This window comes from Aulostomus chinensis, chromosome 14, assembly GCF_037954235.1.
Source record: "Aulostomus chinensis isolate RoL2024-O1b breed Wild chromosome 14, RoL_Achi_v1.0, whole genome shotgun sequence".
Classification (NCBI taxonomy): Eukaryota; Metazoa; Chordata; class Actinopteri; order Syngnathiformes; family Aulostomidae; genus Aulostomus; species Aulostomus chinensis.
The window spans coordinates 17,561,250-17,580,920 of record NC_141333.1 but is presented as its reverse complement, the minus strand read 5'-3'; the positions used below and the strand labels follow the sequence as shown (position 1 = coordinate 17,580,920).

General features: G+C 41.6%; 1 protein-coding gene across 1 annotated transcript; it reads left to right on the top strand.

The window, feature by feature from the left end:
* Positions 1-3,474: 3,474 nt before the first annotated feature.
* On the top strand, positions 3,475-16,709 carry map2k2a (mitogen-activated protein kinase kinase 2a). The gene is made up of 11 exons (XM_086224066.1): positions 3,475-4,191; positions 4,358-4,568; positions 6,181-6,327; positions 6,494-6,571; positions 8,034-8,085; positions 12,261-12,385; positions 12,971-13,184; positions 13,319-13,383; positions 13,479-13,540; positions 14,247-14,292; positions 14,858-16,709. The coding sequence occupies exons 1-11, from the start codon at positions 4,103-4,105 to the stop codon at positions 14,966-14,968; spliced, it is 1,200 nt and encodes a 399-aa protein (XP_086080192.1). The 5' UTR covers positions 3,475-4,102; the 3' UTR covers positions 14,969-16,709.
* Positions 16,710-19,671: the final 2,962 nt, after the last annotated feature.

Below are 19,671 nucleotides of genomic sequence, written 5' to 3'. Positions count from 1 at the left end.
CAGCTTTCTGGTCATGTGTTTAACTTAATGTTCAGATTGACTCATCATCCTGTTGAGGATCAACTCGAATCACCCGCCCTGGCAACCTATGGGTGTTTGGTCAAGGGGTTAGAGTGGGAGGACGCTTCAGTCACTCCAGCTGCTCTGGTTGCTCCAGCTTCTCCAGCTTCACCTCATCAGTCTGATGGGCAGCAGAACTTCCACATCCACTCAGTGGAGGTTATGGTGGGTATGCCCCCTGGGATAGATGTCGGTCAGACCCCACATGTTTACATAACTCTTCTTCTACTCTGCTTTTATTACTGCCCCTTTAAGAAAAATATACACTTCTTTAACACTGCGTCGCGTCTTCTGAATTTCCACAGAAAGAGGGAGGCTGAGAGGTTGTTTCCCAGACACTACGTCAAGAACGCCTTCATGTTTTGCCTAAAAGAGCAGAGGGAATATGTGGAGGCTGACTTAAACATACAGGATTACGCAGATATGAACACACTGCTGGGACAGAGGGCATGTGTGCTCACTCACACCAGCTTCATCACAGTTTGGTATTTGGTTACTAGTTATGGGCAGATGAGGGTTTGTTTGTTTTTTTAAGAGCTATACCAACCTGAACCTTTAGGGGAGCAAACACACCCCACCGCACCTGAAAAAGTGTTAATTCCTGGGCTAAATCCAATCCAAGAGACCCAGCTGCATATTGCCAAAGATTTGCTTAAATTGCTTAAAGTTTCCAGAAACTGATTTTGTCGAGAGGAATCTATGTGTCCCCAAACTCTCCTAAAACAACCAGTTTTGTTACCGAAGGTGCTTGTAAATGTCGACTTGTTATTATGACCTGCAGATTGACCCTTGTATCACTTTTGGATACATCTGTGTGTGCGTGTATGTACTAACTCATTCCCATGCTTTCACACCAAGGTTTCCTTGATTTCCCCCCATGGGAATGAATAAAGTTTTCGGAATCGGAATCGGAATCGGAATCGGAAGTCATCTGGTTGTATTGATGATAAACAGTGTGGTGAAGTTGCTGCTTGTATGACCCCAGTCCCATTCCACTCCATCTCTGCGTCAGGTTTAAGTCTCAGTCTGTAGCCCACACCCAAGGAAGGAGGCGGATTTGCTGAGTATCTCCTGTTGTAGGTGCTTTCAATATAAGCCTGTTCAGCCCTGGCATCAATCTGCTTTACCTAAGCCAGGTTGGGGGTCCAGCCAGGTCTGAGTTGGTGGTTGAGTTAAGGAGCTGCGGTTCGCTCTTTTACTATCCACAAGGGCTCTGGCTGGACTCTCTTTGTCAGGTCTGTGGCTGTATCACTGTAACTCAGTTGTCTTAAGTTTCTTTTTGCGGTCCTGACAACTCGCTTGCTTTTTATATGGATGCAAGCACGCAGTAGCATGTAGGAAGTATTGTTCATGCACCATTATATATTTCATAGTATTGTCTGTCTTATTGTACAGTGCCTTTTATTACCACCAATCTAACACAAACCATCCATCCATCCATCGTCATGTTCTGCTTATTCCTTTCTAGTAAGGGTCACAGGGGGGCTGGAGCCTATCCCAGCATCTACGGGCGAGAGGCGGGGTTCACCCTGGACAGGTCACCAGTCCATCACAGGGCCAACATACAGAGACGAACAACCATTCACACTCACATTCATACCTACGGTCAATTTAGAAATTCCAATCAGCCTCGTCCCCTCTTGATGTCTTTGGACTGTGGAGGAAGCTGGAGTTCCACACAGGACCCACACAGGAACAGGGAGAACATGGAGACTCCACACAGAAAAATCCCGCGCCCAAGCCGGGACTCGAACCCGGAACCTTCTTGCTGTGAGGCCACAGTGCTGACCACTGCACCACCGTGCAGCCCTAACACAAACCAAATAAAGCTATTATTTTTAGTTTTAATTCTTTATGAAAATTCAAGTATGTATCATTATTATGACTTTCAAAGGGAGCAAACAAGTTGGTGCATGTTAAACAAATGCATCTGTTGGAAATGTAACATTGAGACTTTAATTTGGAGTCCCATTGATCGCTAATGCAAAGAAATAACAAGTTTTCCTTTTGGCTGTTCTAAAGTGAAACAAAGTAAAAGATATATTTAAAACCTTCCTATTCAACAGAGTTGTTGTGTTCTTGTTGTGCCATGGTGTGATTTTTGGAGTATATGTAACTGTCTACTTTGCAGCACTTTGAGATTTGATCAAATGTAAATTGCATTACAAATATAATGTGTTATTATTATTATATATCATTTTAATGGAGTTTGGTTTAGAGTCCATCCATCCATCATTTTCTACCTCTTATCCTGTTAAGGGTCACAGGGGGGCTGGAGCCTATCCCAGCAGCCTTCTGGTGTGTGTGTGTGTGTGTGTGTGTGGGGGGGGGGGGGGGGGTACATCCTGGATGGGTCACCAGTCCATCACAGGGCCAACACATACTGTATAGACAGACAACCATTCACACTCAAAGCCACAGCTACAGTCAATTTAGAGTATCAATCAGCCTCGTCCCCTCTTGATGTCTTTGGACTGTGGGAGGAAGCTGGAGTACCAGAGAGAACCCACACAGGAACAGGGAGAACATGGAGACTCACACAGAAAGATCCTGTGCTGGAGCCAGCAACCTTCTTGTTGTGAGGCAACAGTGCTAACCACTGCACCACCGTGCTGCCCTTTGGTTCAAAGTATCTAGGTTTATTTCAGAGCTCAAAACTCTTGGGGAAACCTTCTTATAACCCAACTCAAACATCTGAAAATATGAGTAACAAAATTTGTTCTTAAAACATCTTTATTATCTGCTACTTTGTTATTTTTCAAAGACATTACTAAACCACTACAGAGAACAGATGATTATAGAATATCCAGGAATACACACAATGGACACAACTACAAACTCCTCAGTGCAACGGTTTGTCCTCAGCTGGGCTCTCTGACTACGATTCAAGCCAGATATTAAGTTTCACTTTGTCTTGTTGTGCTGTGTTTCGCTGTGTTGAAAGGTGTTCAGTAAAAATGTCTCATCTAAAACACCTATACACTATTTTGTGAACTGGTTTTTGTACCAAATGGCATCACCTTTATATTTTCTTTATCAAACGACTCTCTATTTAGCAGTTGAGGCTTGAAAGCATCGTTACATATTTTGGTTGGAGTACACATTAAGCCCTCTATACAAATAACTTGAAATTCAGAAAGTTGACTTTTGTTGGTGGACGGTTTTTATTGAGTTCTTCGTATAACTTCGGTTCTAATTTGTAGCCGCTGGGTGGCAGTAATATGTAGCGCAGCCACTCTCTTGACTGCCGTTAAACACGCTAGAAAACTGCAGAGCGGATAGTGAAAAGATTGGTTAAAGTTGCAGCTTCACTGGCGTCCCGGAGGTGTTACCTCAAACGGCTCACTTCGTCCATTTCTAATGAGATGTATGCACTTCTCGTGTGGACTTGACAGAAGGTCTCAGTCTCGCGTTATCTTAGAGTGACTCTCCCTGTGGGTGTCACACAGGCAGGTCTGATGCTGCAGCTGCTGTTTCCTGTATTGAAGAACCACCAGTCTGAGCCTAAACCCTTCTCGCTTCAGAGCTCCACACCCTGACTTGAAACACGGAGGGGGTTGGAACTCCGTCGCTGCTGTGCAACGGAAGGAAGCCAGGCGAGTCCCGGTGTTGCTGCCGGTAAAGAACGTGGCGGCCTGTTTCATTGTGAAAGCGGAGAAGCAAAGGACTGCACTGACTGATTTTTTTTCTCCTGGAGTTGATGCCAGCTAGTAGCAGCTAAGTGGCTAATGGCTAGTAGCAGCAGGTAGATAACCTAGAAGAAACGGAAAACTAGCAATGTGCTTACTCCAAATGTTATAGATGCATCTGAAAACGACTCGACATTTCAAGAATACATCGTAATGATACGTTTTACCAAACTAGATGACTGACATGCTCCTGGAAGTGTACTAACTTTGCTAACGTTTGCTAGCTAAGTTATTAGCCACTTAGAGCTGATCCTGTTGCTCTCTCAGGCTCAGTATCGACCAAGTTTAGCAGCTGCCAAGCTCACTCCAACTCATTGCATTATTTGAGAAAGGGACTAAGTGTAGTTATTGAAATGGCTCCCAAAAGAAGACCCGTTCCCCTGAACATAACGCCCATTGGAGAAGGACAGGCCACCTCAAATACCATTGATGCTGCATCTGAGTGAGTAACCCTATGAGTATGTGGGGCTGTACTGCTGTTAAATATAGCTTTAACTAGTTGTCTTGTTTATTTGTGTGTCATTGTATAATTAAGCATCACAGACATATGCCCCAGCCCTGTAATATCAGTGTCTCAACCCTGCTGAGCTCACCATTTCTCCTCCCAGAGCCAATCTTGAGGCCTTACAAAAAAAGCTGGGTGAGCTGGACCTGGACGAGCAACAGAGGAAACGACTGGAAGCCTTCCTCACCCAGAAAGCCCAGGTTGGAGAGCTGAAGGATGAGGATTTTGACCCTATTTGTGAGTTGGGAGCTGGGAACGGAGGAGTGGTCAACAAGGTCCGCCACAAACCTTCGGGTTTGGTCATGGCTCGGAAGGTACAAATTTAAGACTTGTTGACATTTTTGTTACAGGTAAAACATGCCAGTGGGAAGATACTGACAGCATGCACATTCTACAGTTATGATTTCGGGTTACATTTTTATAACATCAGGTACATTCTTGATTTGTTGCAGTGGTGTCAGCATGAGGTTATCCTCTGGAGTAAAAAAAAATTACCCAATACTGTGAATGAAGTGCAGCAGTGACAAATTCACACAAACCACCAGGAGAATATGAAACTGTACCAGGAAGCCATTCATCTCATAGATTGATAACAGAATAGTTAGAGCCAGTATGATTCTCATGACCTGAACTTGGACACCAAACTATAAATATGGCCATTATGGAATAGAAATGCTCTGCTACTTCTATTCTGACTCTTGAATGTGCATGTCGGTTGGTACTGACTACTTTTTCAGCATCAGTGTTTTTTAAGACGCTCGGTCAAACCAATGCTACTGGCAGAACAAAAGTAGTTGATTTCCTGCATTTTAGCCAGGGATAACGGAGCTAACTTGGCCGAAGCAGCGTCTCGTGTCAGTCTAGTTAATTATGTGGTGTCAGATTTTTTTGTATAGACTTGCTTACTTGATGCCAATCCCACATTTGATGCCAGTACTGGAGTCATGTCAGGGATCACAATCGGAACAACTGTATTATGGACGGGTGGCAGCAGATAGCTATTTGTTTTCTGCAGACTTCAAAGCATCATTTCATCCAAAAAGTGTTGTTTATCTTTGAATCTCTTTGTCTTGAACCCATGAAAACATTTTATTTACTTGTTGACAAGAGGATCCGAAAAACAAAAGCTACAAGTTTTTAGCTTTGAGGTTGTGGGGAAAACATTAGTAAAACTGTCCAAAATGTAAACTCAATCTTAGCATGAGCTCATATAGGCCAACTGGTGCCTGTGGATTTATTGAGCATATGAGCGAATATAAAAGATTTGGATTATACTGAATGATGCATTTGAGAGTTTATAAAAAGAAGGTTTTGCTGTGGATATGATTTTTCCATTAGCTTCATGCTAATAATAAGTTGAGAATTCTGGAGTCACCAAGTAGTCATGCAGGGGAAAAACATCTTTGTGATTTCAATTGCAAGGCAAATTACACTTTTTTTGGTGAATGAACATTTAAAATCTATAAGATAATAAACCACAGGATACTAATCAGCCAGTATCAGCTGACATGAGCACAATTGTCTTTTCAGTCATGCTTTACCCCAGAAATAGGATGTAATAATACCTGAACACATAGATTAATTTCCCTTGCAAGCTTTTTACATGTTGAGTATTGGACTACTTGATGTGTGTGAGTTCACTATTTTAAAGGCGCATTAGGCTTAGAAACTAGTTGTAGTTTCAGAACATAAATTTGACCGAATATTCGGCATAAACACTTGTCTGGTCATTATTTCATACAATGTCAGTTTCACCTTTTTGAATAATAGGTTTCATTTCACCAAGATTTCTGCTAACTTCCTTCAAAGTCTTCACCAAAATGACAAACATGGATGTAAACTGCAACTGGCAGTAATTCAGGTTGTTATGTTAAATGTGTTTTATGTACCTTGATGAGAATAACGTTTCATACTTTCCTGTCTCAGTTGATCCACCTGGAAATCAAGCCTGCCATCAGGAACCAGATTATCAGAGAGTTGCAGGTTCTGCACGAATGCAACTCCCCCTACATTGTGGGCTTTTATGGCGCCTTTTACAGCGACGGCGAGATCAGCATCTGTATGGAGCACATGGTGAGATGCAATGACTCATACTGATGAATACAAATTGTTGTGGTTGGAAACTAGTGTCTTATCTCTTGAAAATATCAAAAACAGGTTCCTGCGTATGGAAAGCTTGTGTAAATTATTTGTTGTTTAAGTGGTAAAACTGAACCAAATATGTGCTTTGTCACTTTAGGATGGTGGATCCTTGGACCAGGTCCTGAAGGAGGCCAGAAGAATCCCAGAGGAAATCCTGGGAAAAGTTAGCATAGCTGTATGTAATTCCCTTATTTATTTATTTTTACACAAACATGCAGTTTTGTTATGATATTCAGGTTGCTTATTTTAACCCAGATTTGACCAAACTGTTATTTTAAAGATTGCTACAAGTTTGAGTTATAATGAAAGTTTATATTCGATGCTGGGTTAGCTGCAGAACTTAACTTTGAAATGTCTACACTTCCTGTCCACTGATGGCTTACACAGTTGCTTGCTCTATGACGTCACTTCAAGAGTGGATACAAGATAAACATATTTTATATTACATGTAATTGGGCCAAGAAAGGCCCATTCACTTAACATTCTTTTGATTGCAGGTGATAGATGCTCTTTCTATAATTTCACGTGTACGTAATCGTAATTGCATTAATTTCACTGTGTTAAAATTTTTTATTGTGCTCAGAAGACACAGCAATAATTATTATACTGCGGGATATCATCTAGAAAGCTGCTTTACTTCATAGGAGGTAGGGGTGTAACTGTTCGTTTTAACAATGATTCGGTTCATATCACGATTTGTGGTTACCGATACTATTCAAGGATGAAATTAGTTCGTTTAGATGGCCACGATCTGAAAAGATTCAGTGACTTGAAATCGACCCAATAACTTTTTAGTCAAAAATTCTACCAGTGTGAAGTTTCCTAGATTACTGTTGTTTCTTGTAAGGGAATCGGGCATAAATTGATAATGGATACAAAACATAAACAAGTAAACAGTGAATGGAAAATTCATTCACGTTGTCTTTGAATGAAGTGCAGCCAGCACTTTAAATTGAATAAACTGGAGATCAAACTTTTCTGCTCTCATTGTCAATGTACAATACATTTTCAATAAAAGTACAGTAAGTGCAACCAACATTTCAGCAGTAGCTTTACCTGCTACTTCTGCTTTTGTTTTGCAACATAAAAATAGCACAATATTTAAGTCAAATTTAAAGTGCAACTAGCATCTCTTCAGGTTGATTCAACAGTAGGTTTACCTGCTACTTTTGCTTTTGCATATCCTACAAACAGCAAGCGACTTTTTTAGAATAGCTCCATCTTTGCAAAAGCCAAAGCGTTTCCACACCCTGGATTTCTAACTCACAAGCTTCTCCTCTGTCATCCGCCATGCTACGTTTTGTTGTTCTGAAATTCGCGCTGCTGCTGGCACGTGGCGATGACGTCACTGACAGGCAAGCAAATCGAGTAACGATTAACATTCCTTATCATTAAAAGTACTAAAGAATATTAGTAGTGTTAAGTAGTAATAGTGGTATCTATGCAATCAATTGATTACATCTTAAAACGATTTTAGACCGGCCGACTTGCTGAGAACAGGTCGATGTAGTTGGGTCATTGGAATATAAATCAATACATCGATGTAGTAGATAAATCGTCAAACCCGTAATAGGAGGCAAATCTGATTTTACCTGATTGTCACTTTATCGATTGTTGTTATATTGTCTTGGTTACAGGTGTTGAGAGGACTAGCCTACCTGCGGGAGAAGCACCAGATCATGCACAGAGGTAAAGATGTCTTCTTCCCTCAGTACATTCCATTTCTGTCCGAATTCATCATGCAACTTTGTCAAAATACTGCAGTAACAAAGGTTGTAGTTTATGAAGTCATACTGGTGAGGGACCCACATTATTAGGATGTATGTGGGCATAAACTTTTGGAAAAAGTAGTGTTCTAATTTGTACAGAACAGTTGTGTATTGGTAGCACTGTCACTGCATGTGCAGTGTCTTATACATTATGATAAACCAAGTTGCTATATACTGTACTCTCCGAGTGGTGTGGTTTTTTGTGTGTGTGTGTGGGGGGGGGGGGGGGGGGTGTTGACACCAAAAATCCTGAACTGCACGGTCTAATTATCATCAACCATGCTGTGTGGCAAGTATAAAATGCTGATTACACCCAGTTAATCTCGATTTTCGATCAAGCTGGAAAGAGGAAGAGATCTAAGTGACTTTGAAAGAGGGTTAATTGTGAGGTACTGATGGCAGGAGCTTCAGTCAGACCGCTCAGCTTGTTTAGTGTTTCAGCAGGAGCACTGACATCTGCATTTAGGTCTATGGAAAAGACATCTGTAAATAGGATCGGACGTTGTGGTCGACAGTGCACATTTGACGACAAAAGAGCAACTGTTAAAAAGCTCAAGACACGTGTGTTTTTATCATGTTTCAACAGGGGTTTTATTAGTTTTTCCTTCATTTGAAACTGCATGCGAATATCTATTTAAAATATGAAAGTTGAATTTAAGAATGTGGCAGATGAGTTAAGAAGTCTTGCAGCCTTAGGGGTGGGGTTGGGGGGGGGGGGCTGCTCCAGGAGTGGAGACAGCAGTGGGGTTACCAAGCTCAGGCTGGGATGCGTGCTCTGCTCAGAAAAGAAGCAGCCAACCTGTCACTTGGCAGGTGGGTACCAGGATGCGATCAGACTGTACTGGCAGGAAATCTTGGACATTAATGTAGTCAGGTTGCTGTGAGTGCATGAATCCATGTTGGACAGTTGTATGCTAACCCCTCCAGTCAGGGAAGCTAGGGCCTTTTGCTAGCATTCACTGGGTTCCCTGTGAAGGAGGGGTCACTGCAAATACAAAAAAAAAAAAAAATCCTTTTCCCTTGATAATCCTGATGGGCGCCCCGGCTTCCCAACCATCCGAGATAACCTAGAAAACACTTGATCAATTTTCCAGTCATGGAAAACACATGGAAACTGACAGGGTAAAATGTCTTGAATCTTGTGTCCTGGAAAAATACCTCAACATTCTTCATTTCTATCGCTGACAACGGCCTACTAATGTTTCAGTTCAGCTTGGGTTTGGACCCCAAAGCAGACACAGATGAAAGGGTGTCAGTAAAGAAACATCTTTCTTTTTTATTGTAGGAAAAAGGCAAAGGGGGTTTGGGGAACTTGGGTGATGATGGGAGCAGGCTGAAGAGTCTGCTGGCTTGCTGGCTAAGGCTGCAGACAGGGTTGCTGGAGAGTGAATTGCTGACCAGGGAGCTGAGGTTGTTTGGGCAGATGAGGCAATATGAGGGCACAGACAATCATGAACTGGAAAACAACGCAAGTCACAGGCACAAGGGACAGACCAGGAAGTAGTCTGTGCATTCACAGCACTTAGTGGAGATGAGCTTTGCTACCACTGTTGCCAACAGAGGAGTGAACTGCCCTTAAAACATCTCCCTCTTTCCTCCTCTTCCACTGGATTGTCCATGTAATGTCAAAGGTCAAGCAAGAGTAAACAGAAGAAATAAATACAGTCAGGAGTGGTTTTTTTTTTTAATTCAATGAATAATCAAACTGTTTCAAGGTACTTTCTCACAGGCCATTTTTAAAAGATCAGCACCATTGTTGTCAAGATGATCCTGCTATTGTTCTGTTTGATCGTTGTTGTTTTTTCTGTCAACTGAAAAAAAGTTGGTATAGTGCTGCTCCACAGTGTAATTTTTAAATGGCCTGCCAGCTTTCCATAATCAGGTGGGAGGGACGCTGGTTCGTTTTATACAGACATCTAGTGCACTTCCACTGCTCATTCAGAAGCAGAACGTTCTTCCCCTCCACTCAATCTAAAGGTTAAATGGACAACATTTACACCTCCCTCTCAGTCGGTGACTCACTCACTCTTGCGGCATTCATCTATCCTACTGGTTACCAGGTTAGCACAACTAAACATAAAGGGTCAGCGTTGGAATAGCTGTAATAAGACAGACAACTGATGATGTTACACACTAATAATAACATCAACCTGTCTGAGGCTAATTTTGCTAACTTGAGCTATTGCTATGGTTAGTTAGCAAAGATTATCTTGGGCAGTCCAGCAGGCAAGGAGCCACCTCCACTGGCTTTTCAGCTTAGACCATTGTAAATTTGCTGAACCAGCATTGGCATTTGTCTTGCTCCTTTTTGATACAGCATTATTTGAGAGGGGGATGAACTGGCGTATCTCAGCCATTTCTTTGGTTCATCCAGCACCTGGCAACTCATGAGCTCCGTGACGACACATAGAGAACACATGATATTAAGATGTTCATGGTATTGGCTGAGAGATCCTTAACCATTTGGCAGCCAGTTCACTGGAATGTAAATTATATGAACATTTTGGACCCAAATAAAACTTTTAAAAAAAAATTACCACCATAATCTATTTTTCAAGTAAATTTAGACTTTAACTCTTCAACTTTCTGAAAGTTCTGTCGAATATTTTTTTAAAGTTTTTTTTTTTTTTTTTCTTAAAATTGTTTCTATTGTACCTTTTGAGCACTCAAGTGTCTTACACAGAAGGTGAGGTGTAATCATGGTGCAGTGTTCCAGGCTGTGGTTAGTTAGCAAAGATTAACTAACTGTGCAAAGGTTTCTGTGTAATGTAAACTTGAAGAAGATAGATATTTGTCAAAAGAAAACATTTGATTTTCCAGTGTGGATTTCTGTTTTTCATGTAAATTTGTATTCATTTTCTTAGTTCTTTTAGTTCCATGTGTTCTGCATCGTTTCACAATCGGGAATTTTGGTAAAAGCTTGCAGTGCCTCTTTATCGCCGAACAGGAGTGCATGTCTGACCGTTGGATTCTAAGGCAGACTGGTTATGCACACCACTACAGTGACGAACGGCGGATGTGCTTTTTTTGAAAAGACCAGTGAAAGCAGCAGCCGGACTTGCGTAGTGGAGTGTAGTTTGACTGTGCATCAGGGTCAGTGGTACTCTAGCAGAGAGTTGACTGTGAGCTCAGGCGGTAATTACAGCCTCTCATATGTGATTATACAGCAGCCTCACCCTGTTGACCCCTCCTTCCCCCCGCATCTCTCTCCATTGTTGTCCAACTCCTTCATGCCACCTCTTTCTCAGTCCCTCCTAACATGCCCTTGAGTGGAAGGACAGGGTCACACATACAAACACACACCACAAAGGACAGATGCAGGATGCTTTCTTACCCCATTTTTAAGCACAATGCTCCTCAGTCAGTTGCAGGAAACTGTAACACAGAAAATTGCAGTTTTTTCTGTGACAGATGTCATTTTTATCAAGTTTGAAGGTCCTAAGGGTCGTAATTATTGATTGATTTATCTTTTTAGCTAACTCGGTGATAATTAAATGTAGCATTCACACTAGTGATGAGTGGTGTTGATTCTACCATTGCTAAATATCAACTGTCCTCAAGTGGTGTGGGATAGAAATCATCTATTTATAGTCACGGTCACATTTTAATCAATAATCATATCTCATACAAAAAAGAGCACCCAGAGTGCCCAGACCTCTGCAATTAGGTGTTTTTTTTTTAATCTTATTAAATGTTAAATTAGTGATACCTGATTGCAAAAATGAAAATTAAACCACAAACGCAGAGGGAACCTCTCACAATAAACTTAAGACTTTCCTGCTTTTTCCTGTTTTGTGTGTAAATATATAGATATAGATAAATAGATATCTTTCTCTATATATAGACAAATATATAAACAAACTCTCCTAATGTGTCAAATGTTCTAATGCTACTTGTACATGCGCACACTCAGTACTATTCTTATTTGGTATTCCAAACAGCTCTTTGTCAGCCTGATACTACAGAAATTGGATTGCCTAAAATGTCAGGAAGGAGGTTTTCAGAGACCGAATGACGCTGTCTCACTGAATACGTAATACATCTTGATGTGTTTATTTTTGTTATTATTTTGATGATGTTCCTTTGGCCTCGTAGATGTCAAGCCCTCCAACATCCTGGTCAACTCTCGTGGGGAGATCAAGCTATGTGATTTCGGTGTTAGCGGCCAGCTCATAGATTCCATGGCCAACTCCTTTGTTGGAACACGCTCCTACATGTCGGTGAGTCAGCTCCGCACGCCTGCACCCCCACCCTTTTTCCTCTGGCCCTATCCCCACTTTCCTTCTCCTCTTTTCTCACATTGCTCTCGTTCACTGGCCCCGCCCTCTGCCTTCCTTTCCTCTGGCCCTCGCTCTCTCCCCTGCCAAGAACCGAAGGCCGTGCCCAGGAAAGGGCTCTTTGGCAAAGACGTAGGCAACTGTGTTCTCTCTTTCTCATCCTTCTTTCCCCTTGGTTGTGGACACCTGGTTGATGCATTGCCGAGGGCGGCTTGTCTCTCCTATCCTATTCCCATCCCCTAACACAAAGCACCGCTGGTGTACGGACTTTTGCCCTTGTTACCATAATCCCCAACATGCACACCTGTCCTTACTCACCTTTCTAACTAAAACAGTCCATGGTTACTCTTCACTTCCTGCCAAACCCTCATATCCTCTCTCCTCTTGCCCTGACTACACCCACCTGCCTCCAGTATCCCCCCACCCCCCACCATTATCCGCTCCCACTTCCTCTGCCCAACCCTCTCTCCTGCCTGACATTTTGGCTCTACCTTAACCCTCTGACGTATAATGTGTGTTTTTCAACAGCCGGAGAGACTGCAGGGCACTCACTACTCTGTTCAGTCTGACGTATGGAGCATGGGTCTGTCCCTGGTGGAGCTGGCAATTGGCCGTTACCCCATCCCCCCACCAGACGCCAAAGAGCTGGAAGCCATCTTCGGACGTGCTGTCCTGGACGGGGCTGAGGGAGAGCCTCACACCAACATGCAGAGGCCCAGACCACCCGGAAGGCCTGTGAGCGGTATGAAACAGGAAGCGTGTGACAACTTTTTATATTGCTTTTTTCAAGTTGGAAATTAAAAATTAACATGAGATTATTTAGTTGAATTAAAATGAAAAAAAGTATAATCGTATAAATGTGCAACTCCTCCACAGGACATGGGATGGACAGTAGACCTGCCATGGCCATCTTTGAACTCCTGGACTACATTGTGAATGAGGTGTCAGAAAACACAGACATGCTTATTGCTCTCCACCCACCCACCGTGACTGTATTCATAATGTTTTCATCTTGTAAATTTTATTTCCTCCTCAGCCACCTCCTAAGCTGCCACATGGTGTCTTCACTAATGACTTCCAGGATTTCGTCACAAAATGGTGAGAACTGACAATTTCTGCCTCCAAGTACAATCATGGTGCCTCTTACCTGTTCTCTTACAAAAAGATCAGGAGATAAGTTCAGATTTGAATACAGTGAAATAAGAGAGAAAAAGAGCCTCGTCCCCTCTTGATGTCTTTGGACTGTGGGAGGAAGCTGGAGTACCAGAGAGAACCCACGCAGGCACAGGGAGAACATGGAGACACACAGAAAGATCCCGTGCTGGAGCCAGGGCTCAGACCCAACAGTGCTAACCACTGCACCATCGTGCCGCCCAATCTGTTTATATGTACACTTTATTGTAAAAGTTTTCACCGTGTTTCTTTTGCTGTCAGATAGCCTTTTCTTTTGGCTTCACATTTTCCAACAGTAAAGCTTTGCTGTATTCTTACAAGTGCTGTATTACTCCACAGCATGGCAAATCAGCCATTAAAAAAAAACAACTAAAATGTTGTTCCGGTGCAATTTGCTCATTGGCACAGAAGACACGCTGACCCAAATCTAGGGAGTATAAGACCCTTTCAATGGACGACTTCCTCATATTATCCGAATTACCCCTTTAATAGATGCAAGAGTTATTTTAAACCAGTTCTTACTTGGATTTACTGAGCATTCACTGTATCATGATCTATACCGTTAGCATGTTCATAAAATTATGCATACCATTTCTTCTGTCATGTCTCAACTCATCATCTGTGTGTGCAGTTTGATCAAAAACCCAGCTGAGAGGGCGGATCTGAAGATGCTGATGGTACGTACCTAAAGTGACACTGCTACTCACAAGTAGGCGTCTGCCTCCCGCATCACTTCTTTGTGACTCCAGAATGCAGAAGGATTACGCTCAAAGCTAATGGCTAGCATCGGTGAACCAGTCGAAAAATGTTTTTTACACACTCAATTATCTAGTATGATCCTTGTCTGTGAATGAGCATTGAGCCCTGCAAGGGTATTCAGATGAACTACGGTTTGTTTATGGTCCAAAGTGTTAGTTTTTAGCTCAAATCAAAGTGTTTGTGGATTACTGAGGAAACCGCTGGATAAAGAAGATGGAGATCATACCAGATGATGTACTTGAGAGTTAAACCAACTAGTTCTGTTGTTAGCCTTCAAGCTTAATGTGCTTGGCTGGATCTGTCTGCATTCTGGAGTGACAAGGGAGTAATACAGGAGAGAAAAGAAGACACCTATTTGTGGGCATAGATATTGCTAAATTCACTTTTTCGGTGAAGTAATATTTACTTGAAGTTTGTTCAGTGGTTCTTTGTTTACAACATCTATGGCCAAACAAACACTGGTTTCCTATTGGTTCTCTTCAGAGTCACACATTCATCAAGCGCTCAGAAGTGGAAGAAGTGGACTTTGCCGGCTGGTTGTGCAAAACCATGGGCCTCAACCAACCCAGCACCCCCACCCGCAGCACGGAGTGAACAGCCCCCCGCTGCCCTGCCACGCTTTCCGGGTCTTGCTTGCATACACATACATAATACTGTACATACACAAGGCCCTCACACATATTGGCACTTTTTTTTTTTGTTGTTGTTTTTGGGTAGAACGGTTTTGCCCCCCCCCCCCCAAATTTATTTCTTCAGTAGCAGCAGGGCCTGTTGAGCCATTGTACTGTTAAAACCACAGCTTCACCATGCCAGTGTCAAGAGTCACGTTTCCACACTGCTACAGAGGATGTAAAGCACTGAAGGGCTGCCAGTGTGTCAGCTGAGTTCGCATTGATTGACAAACTTCTTTTGTATTGTTGAATATTCTGTATTAATCTTTTCTATGACAACAATTGATGGCTTATGGGACTGTATTTTAATAAATTATCTGCTGTAGAGATTTGTTGGGCATGAAATGACAGAGAGAAATCCAAACCCATTGTCTGCTCATGAAATCTAAATTGGTTTTGTGGCAGGTGAATGCAGCGATTTTTTTTCATTGAAAATCCCTTTTGTCAAAATTATTTATGCTAAAACTTGACCTTGAAAATACCTGCAATATTGTAATCAGATTTGTGGGTAGAGAGAGTGCAGGACAGATGAGGTGGTTGAAGAGTCATCTTCACTTTTTTTGCAACGAGTGATCGCTCTAAAGATGTGAACAATGTCACAAACCAAAGAGGGTACTCATGATTATTTTTCATTGCCTGACCAGTTGTTTGTGCAAGCACATTTATGAGCAGTGTATCAGTGTACTTTGAATGTTTTGATTTTTCATCCAGTGAGGTACACTCTGATTGTGTTGACATTGTTTCCTCACACATTTCTATTAATGTCCCTACTCCGTGTGTGTCACATGGGGGGTGGGGGAGGGGGGGGGGGTGTGTATGCTGTGGAGGCCTGAGATATGCCAGAATGTCTTTACTGACATTGAGTAAACGATGTTCAAAAATATATTCATGAGATGTTATAGCATGGTTTATCTTTCTTATACTGTATGTGAATTTTTGTTTCCTGAGATCATGGTGGGGGATGATCAGCTGGTGAAAAACCTTGAATATCAATATGAAATTTCAATCATGTTGGCTAATATCTTTTTTCTTTGTCTGTCTGTACTTCTCCCCCCCCCCCCCCCCCCCCCCCCCCCCCAACCTGAAGTGTGTTGAGTTATGTTCTCTCTATACTGCTACATGTGGCGCTCCCAGCTTTTTCTCGGGACACAACCAGACCTAAAGTCTTTTTTGGGAAAGAATTGGGTTGAAAAACAACTTTTTATTTTCTCCTTTTGATTTAACAAAGATGTGGTGTAAGTACAAACCAACTTCAAGTGGAACTTCAGACAAACTGAAGCAAACATTTAGTTAGTACACATGGTTTGATTGAGCATTTCAACCCAGATCAGTGTTGGTTACGTGGTGGTGGTGTTACTTTGCTAGCCTGCCGTCTTGCTAGAGCTCTTGTATTCTCTCTGCTTATGGCTGCCCTTTCTTATGCCCCCCAAAATGTGCATTCATTCAGAGCAAAATGGATGCATTGTCACTTGTATGTGTACAAAGCTATATTCAAAAATTACAGGAGTACTATTTTGCAGTCTTAATATACAAAGTTTTGATTTATGTAAATGACAAGGGAGAAGAGTCATTTATTATAATATAAAAAATGTGTTGGATATGGTTATAATGTATAAAAAGATTAAAATAAAACTTATTTGTGAATGTAAGCTGTATTTCATGTATGACGCTCGTGACTATTGACTGTCTTAGATTGGTATTACCGAAATAATCATATGAAATGATCTATTTCAGCCACAATTACTAAAACAGGGAACCTCGAAAGCTTAATTTGATAACCTGCAAAGGTTGTCAGCTGTAGCCGCCAATATTTGCTCTTTGTTTTTTGTTTTTTATTTTGGAATTTTAGCCGCCTAGTGAGGAGTTCAGATTAAGTTTCCTATTGTGAACCAGTGTATTTGCAGTATTTAGGGTCATTTATGCTCATTAGACCCTCATTAAATTGTGATAGCCTTAAACCAATGCAACTCCAGATGGGATTGTTATGAAGAACATGACTCACTATAACTAAACTGCAAAATAACTCTAAACCGCTGTCAAATAATCAGTAAAATTGAGCAGACTCCATACAAAGGGAGAACTTATTGTTCTTGTTTCATTGTTGCTTTCTTTTGTAACTGATACATCCAGATTTGTGTTTGTCAGGACTGGGCAACGTGGGGCCGTTCGGTTTTCCAGATGTAATTGTAAAGGCCTAATAATGAAAAGGTCTTTTTTTTTTTTTTTTTTAAAGGCTACAAAATCGATATTTTGCCATTTTATTTTGGGGAGATTATATCCGCTAATGTTACAGCCATTGGCGTTCTCTGTGTCAGCTACCTGCACTTGATGAAATAAGTAACAAGCGCCTTCGGGTTTGTCTTTTGTTTTTTTTTAAACCAGTGAAAAATGCAGTTTAATTGTTGCTCAATAAAATTTTTTTTTTTTTAAAGTGGCGTAATATACAGTACAATTTAGGGAACGTGGCATCTTACCTATTTTGCAATAAATGTAACTATCAGTTAGTTCAGTTTGAGCTCCCTTTATCCAAATACACCTGCTACATGTGAGTGTTTGAGGCAGAAGACCTCTTTACGCCCTTGTTTGACTGTTAGCATGTGTCCGGACTGAAGTTGTCCTTGGAAAAAGTACCAATGTACCTGTACTGGAACCGGCAGATATTCACCTGGTTACATGTCGTGCTTTGGTAACGTTCACTAAACAGCCACAGTTTGCGGTAGAGAAGGCCGACATGTCTTATCTCTCTTAACGATCGTCCTCATTTGCGGTATTGTTGTTCGCTCATTTAAGTTGGAGCGGCAGTTTGTCAGGGAAGGGAAACTACTATGCTAAAGCGAACGTCAGCTTTCCAGAAACAGCAACAGGAATGACACGTCAGTTAGCAGTGGTGGAACATTAATAATTTTAACTCAAGCATTTTATTTATGTGCCGTGTGGACGCACTTGAGTATTTATATTTTGAGGGACTTTGTACTCAAGATGTTATATTTCAAAATAAATATTGTACTTTTTACTCCAGTCTATTAATATGGAGTCATCGGTTACTACTAATTTTAAAGATGATGTCTTTTCAAATTTGAAGCCTGACAGCTTCAAGAGGGCATAATCAACTGGAACACACACTTTGATATGGTTTTTGAGGTGGAGAAACTTAGCTAAATGCCAAATACTCTACTTAAGTAGAATAATGAATGGAATCTTTAGAGTATTTTTTTTTTTAAATTTGGATTTTTTTTAACTATAATAAAGTGGAAAAACAAAAAACACCAAACATAACATAGGCTACCTCTCACTGTCTTTAGCTAAACTCAGTATCTACCTCTGCCATCAGTAAGCCATTCCTATCAACTATCTCCTTTGGAACAATCAACGTGGAAGTGACCTCCATGTGTGAGTACCTTCATATTTAACTTCATGCAATAATTTTTTTAGCTGTATCATTCACATGAGGACGTCTTGCCTGTATTTGGCAAAATTAACAGCATGACCTGCAAATGTGCCTCATAAGGATTCTGTTTTTCTTGTCACTGTAGGCATGGTCATGACCTAAGAACACTAAAACTGTATATCCTATTCTGTGCTGCTTGTATTAAAAAACAACAACAACAACAACAAAACATTTAGTTTTGCAGTGAGAATATTTTCATTCTTTTACTCTTTTATTTCTGTTTTGAAAACATGTTTGTGCGGCTATAAATCCAAGCCATAATCCAGACTGTGATGACAAACACAGATATGATGTGGGGTGTCTGGATTTGGGTCGGACCGTTTTATTTTGGACTGTAGGCGGCATTGCCATAAAAGTGTCTGACATCATCTCAGACTACTGTGGGCTGAGAAAAACTAATTTTGACTGTCAGTAATTATTCCAAAATTGAATTGAAGGCAAATTGAGTAGGCTTGACATTGTTGAGCGTAACTATGTGCGAGTGTAAACCCTGATGTTTAATCTAGGCTACATCTTATCCAGCGGCATTCTCTTCAAATATAATTGTCTTATAAGTGAGGACATTAGTGTGTCTGTAGCACTTCAGAGTTTTGACTCCCTGTGTTTATGCAGCTGAACAGTGCCATCTAGGAAAAGGGTATGCCAGTGTCTCCCTCTTGTTTCCACTGCACGGTGCTCCATATTGTACCAAGCCGTGCTGCACCATGGGACTGTCTCCTAAAAGACAAGGCAGCAGCCATGTGTAAACCATGCCCTCCCCTGTGTGTGTGCATTAAATATACAACTTAAAAGTGTGTTTAGAGCAGTGTTGGAAAGGTCTACGGTACACCAGAATCATCAAATACATCTTGTACTCCATCCCACTCTTGTGGCACAATGGCTGGCTTGCGCTCAGGGAGGGGGCGTGGGGGTGGGCGGTTAGAAGTGGCGCAACATCAAGTGCATGAGCTGTAAATTTACACATGGGAACTTGCCATTCCGGTGTATGATTAAGCCACTCTCTGACTTCATAATGTCTTCTCAGATACCTCACCTGTTGGTGCTTGGAAGGTATTATGTACAGAGCTGGGGACCAAGCCAGAGAGTGTATCAAGGGGGTTGCTGGCAGCCCCTACTGAATGTGTTGGAATCTGCCAAGGCTTGCTTTTGGGGTGGGACACCATGACCTCAGGCAATAG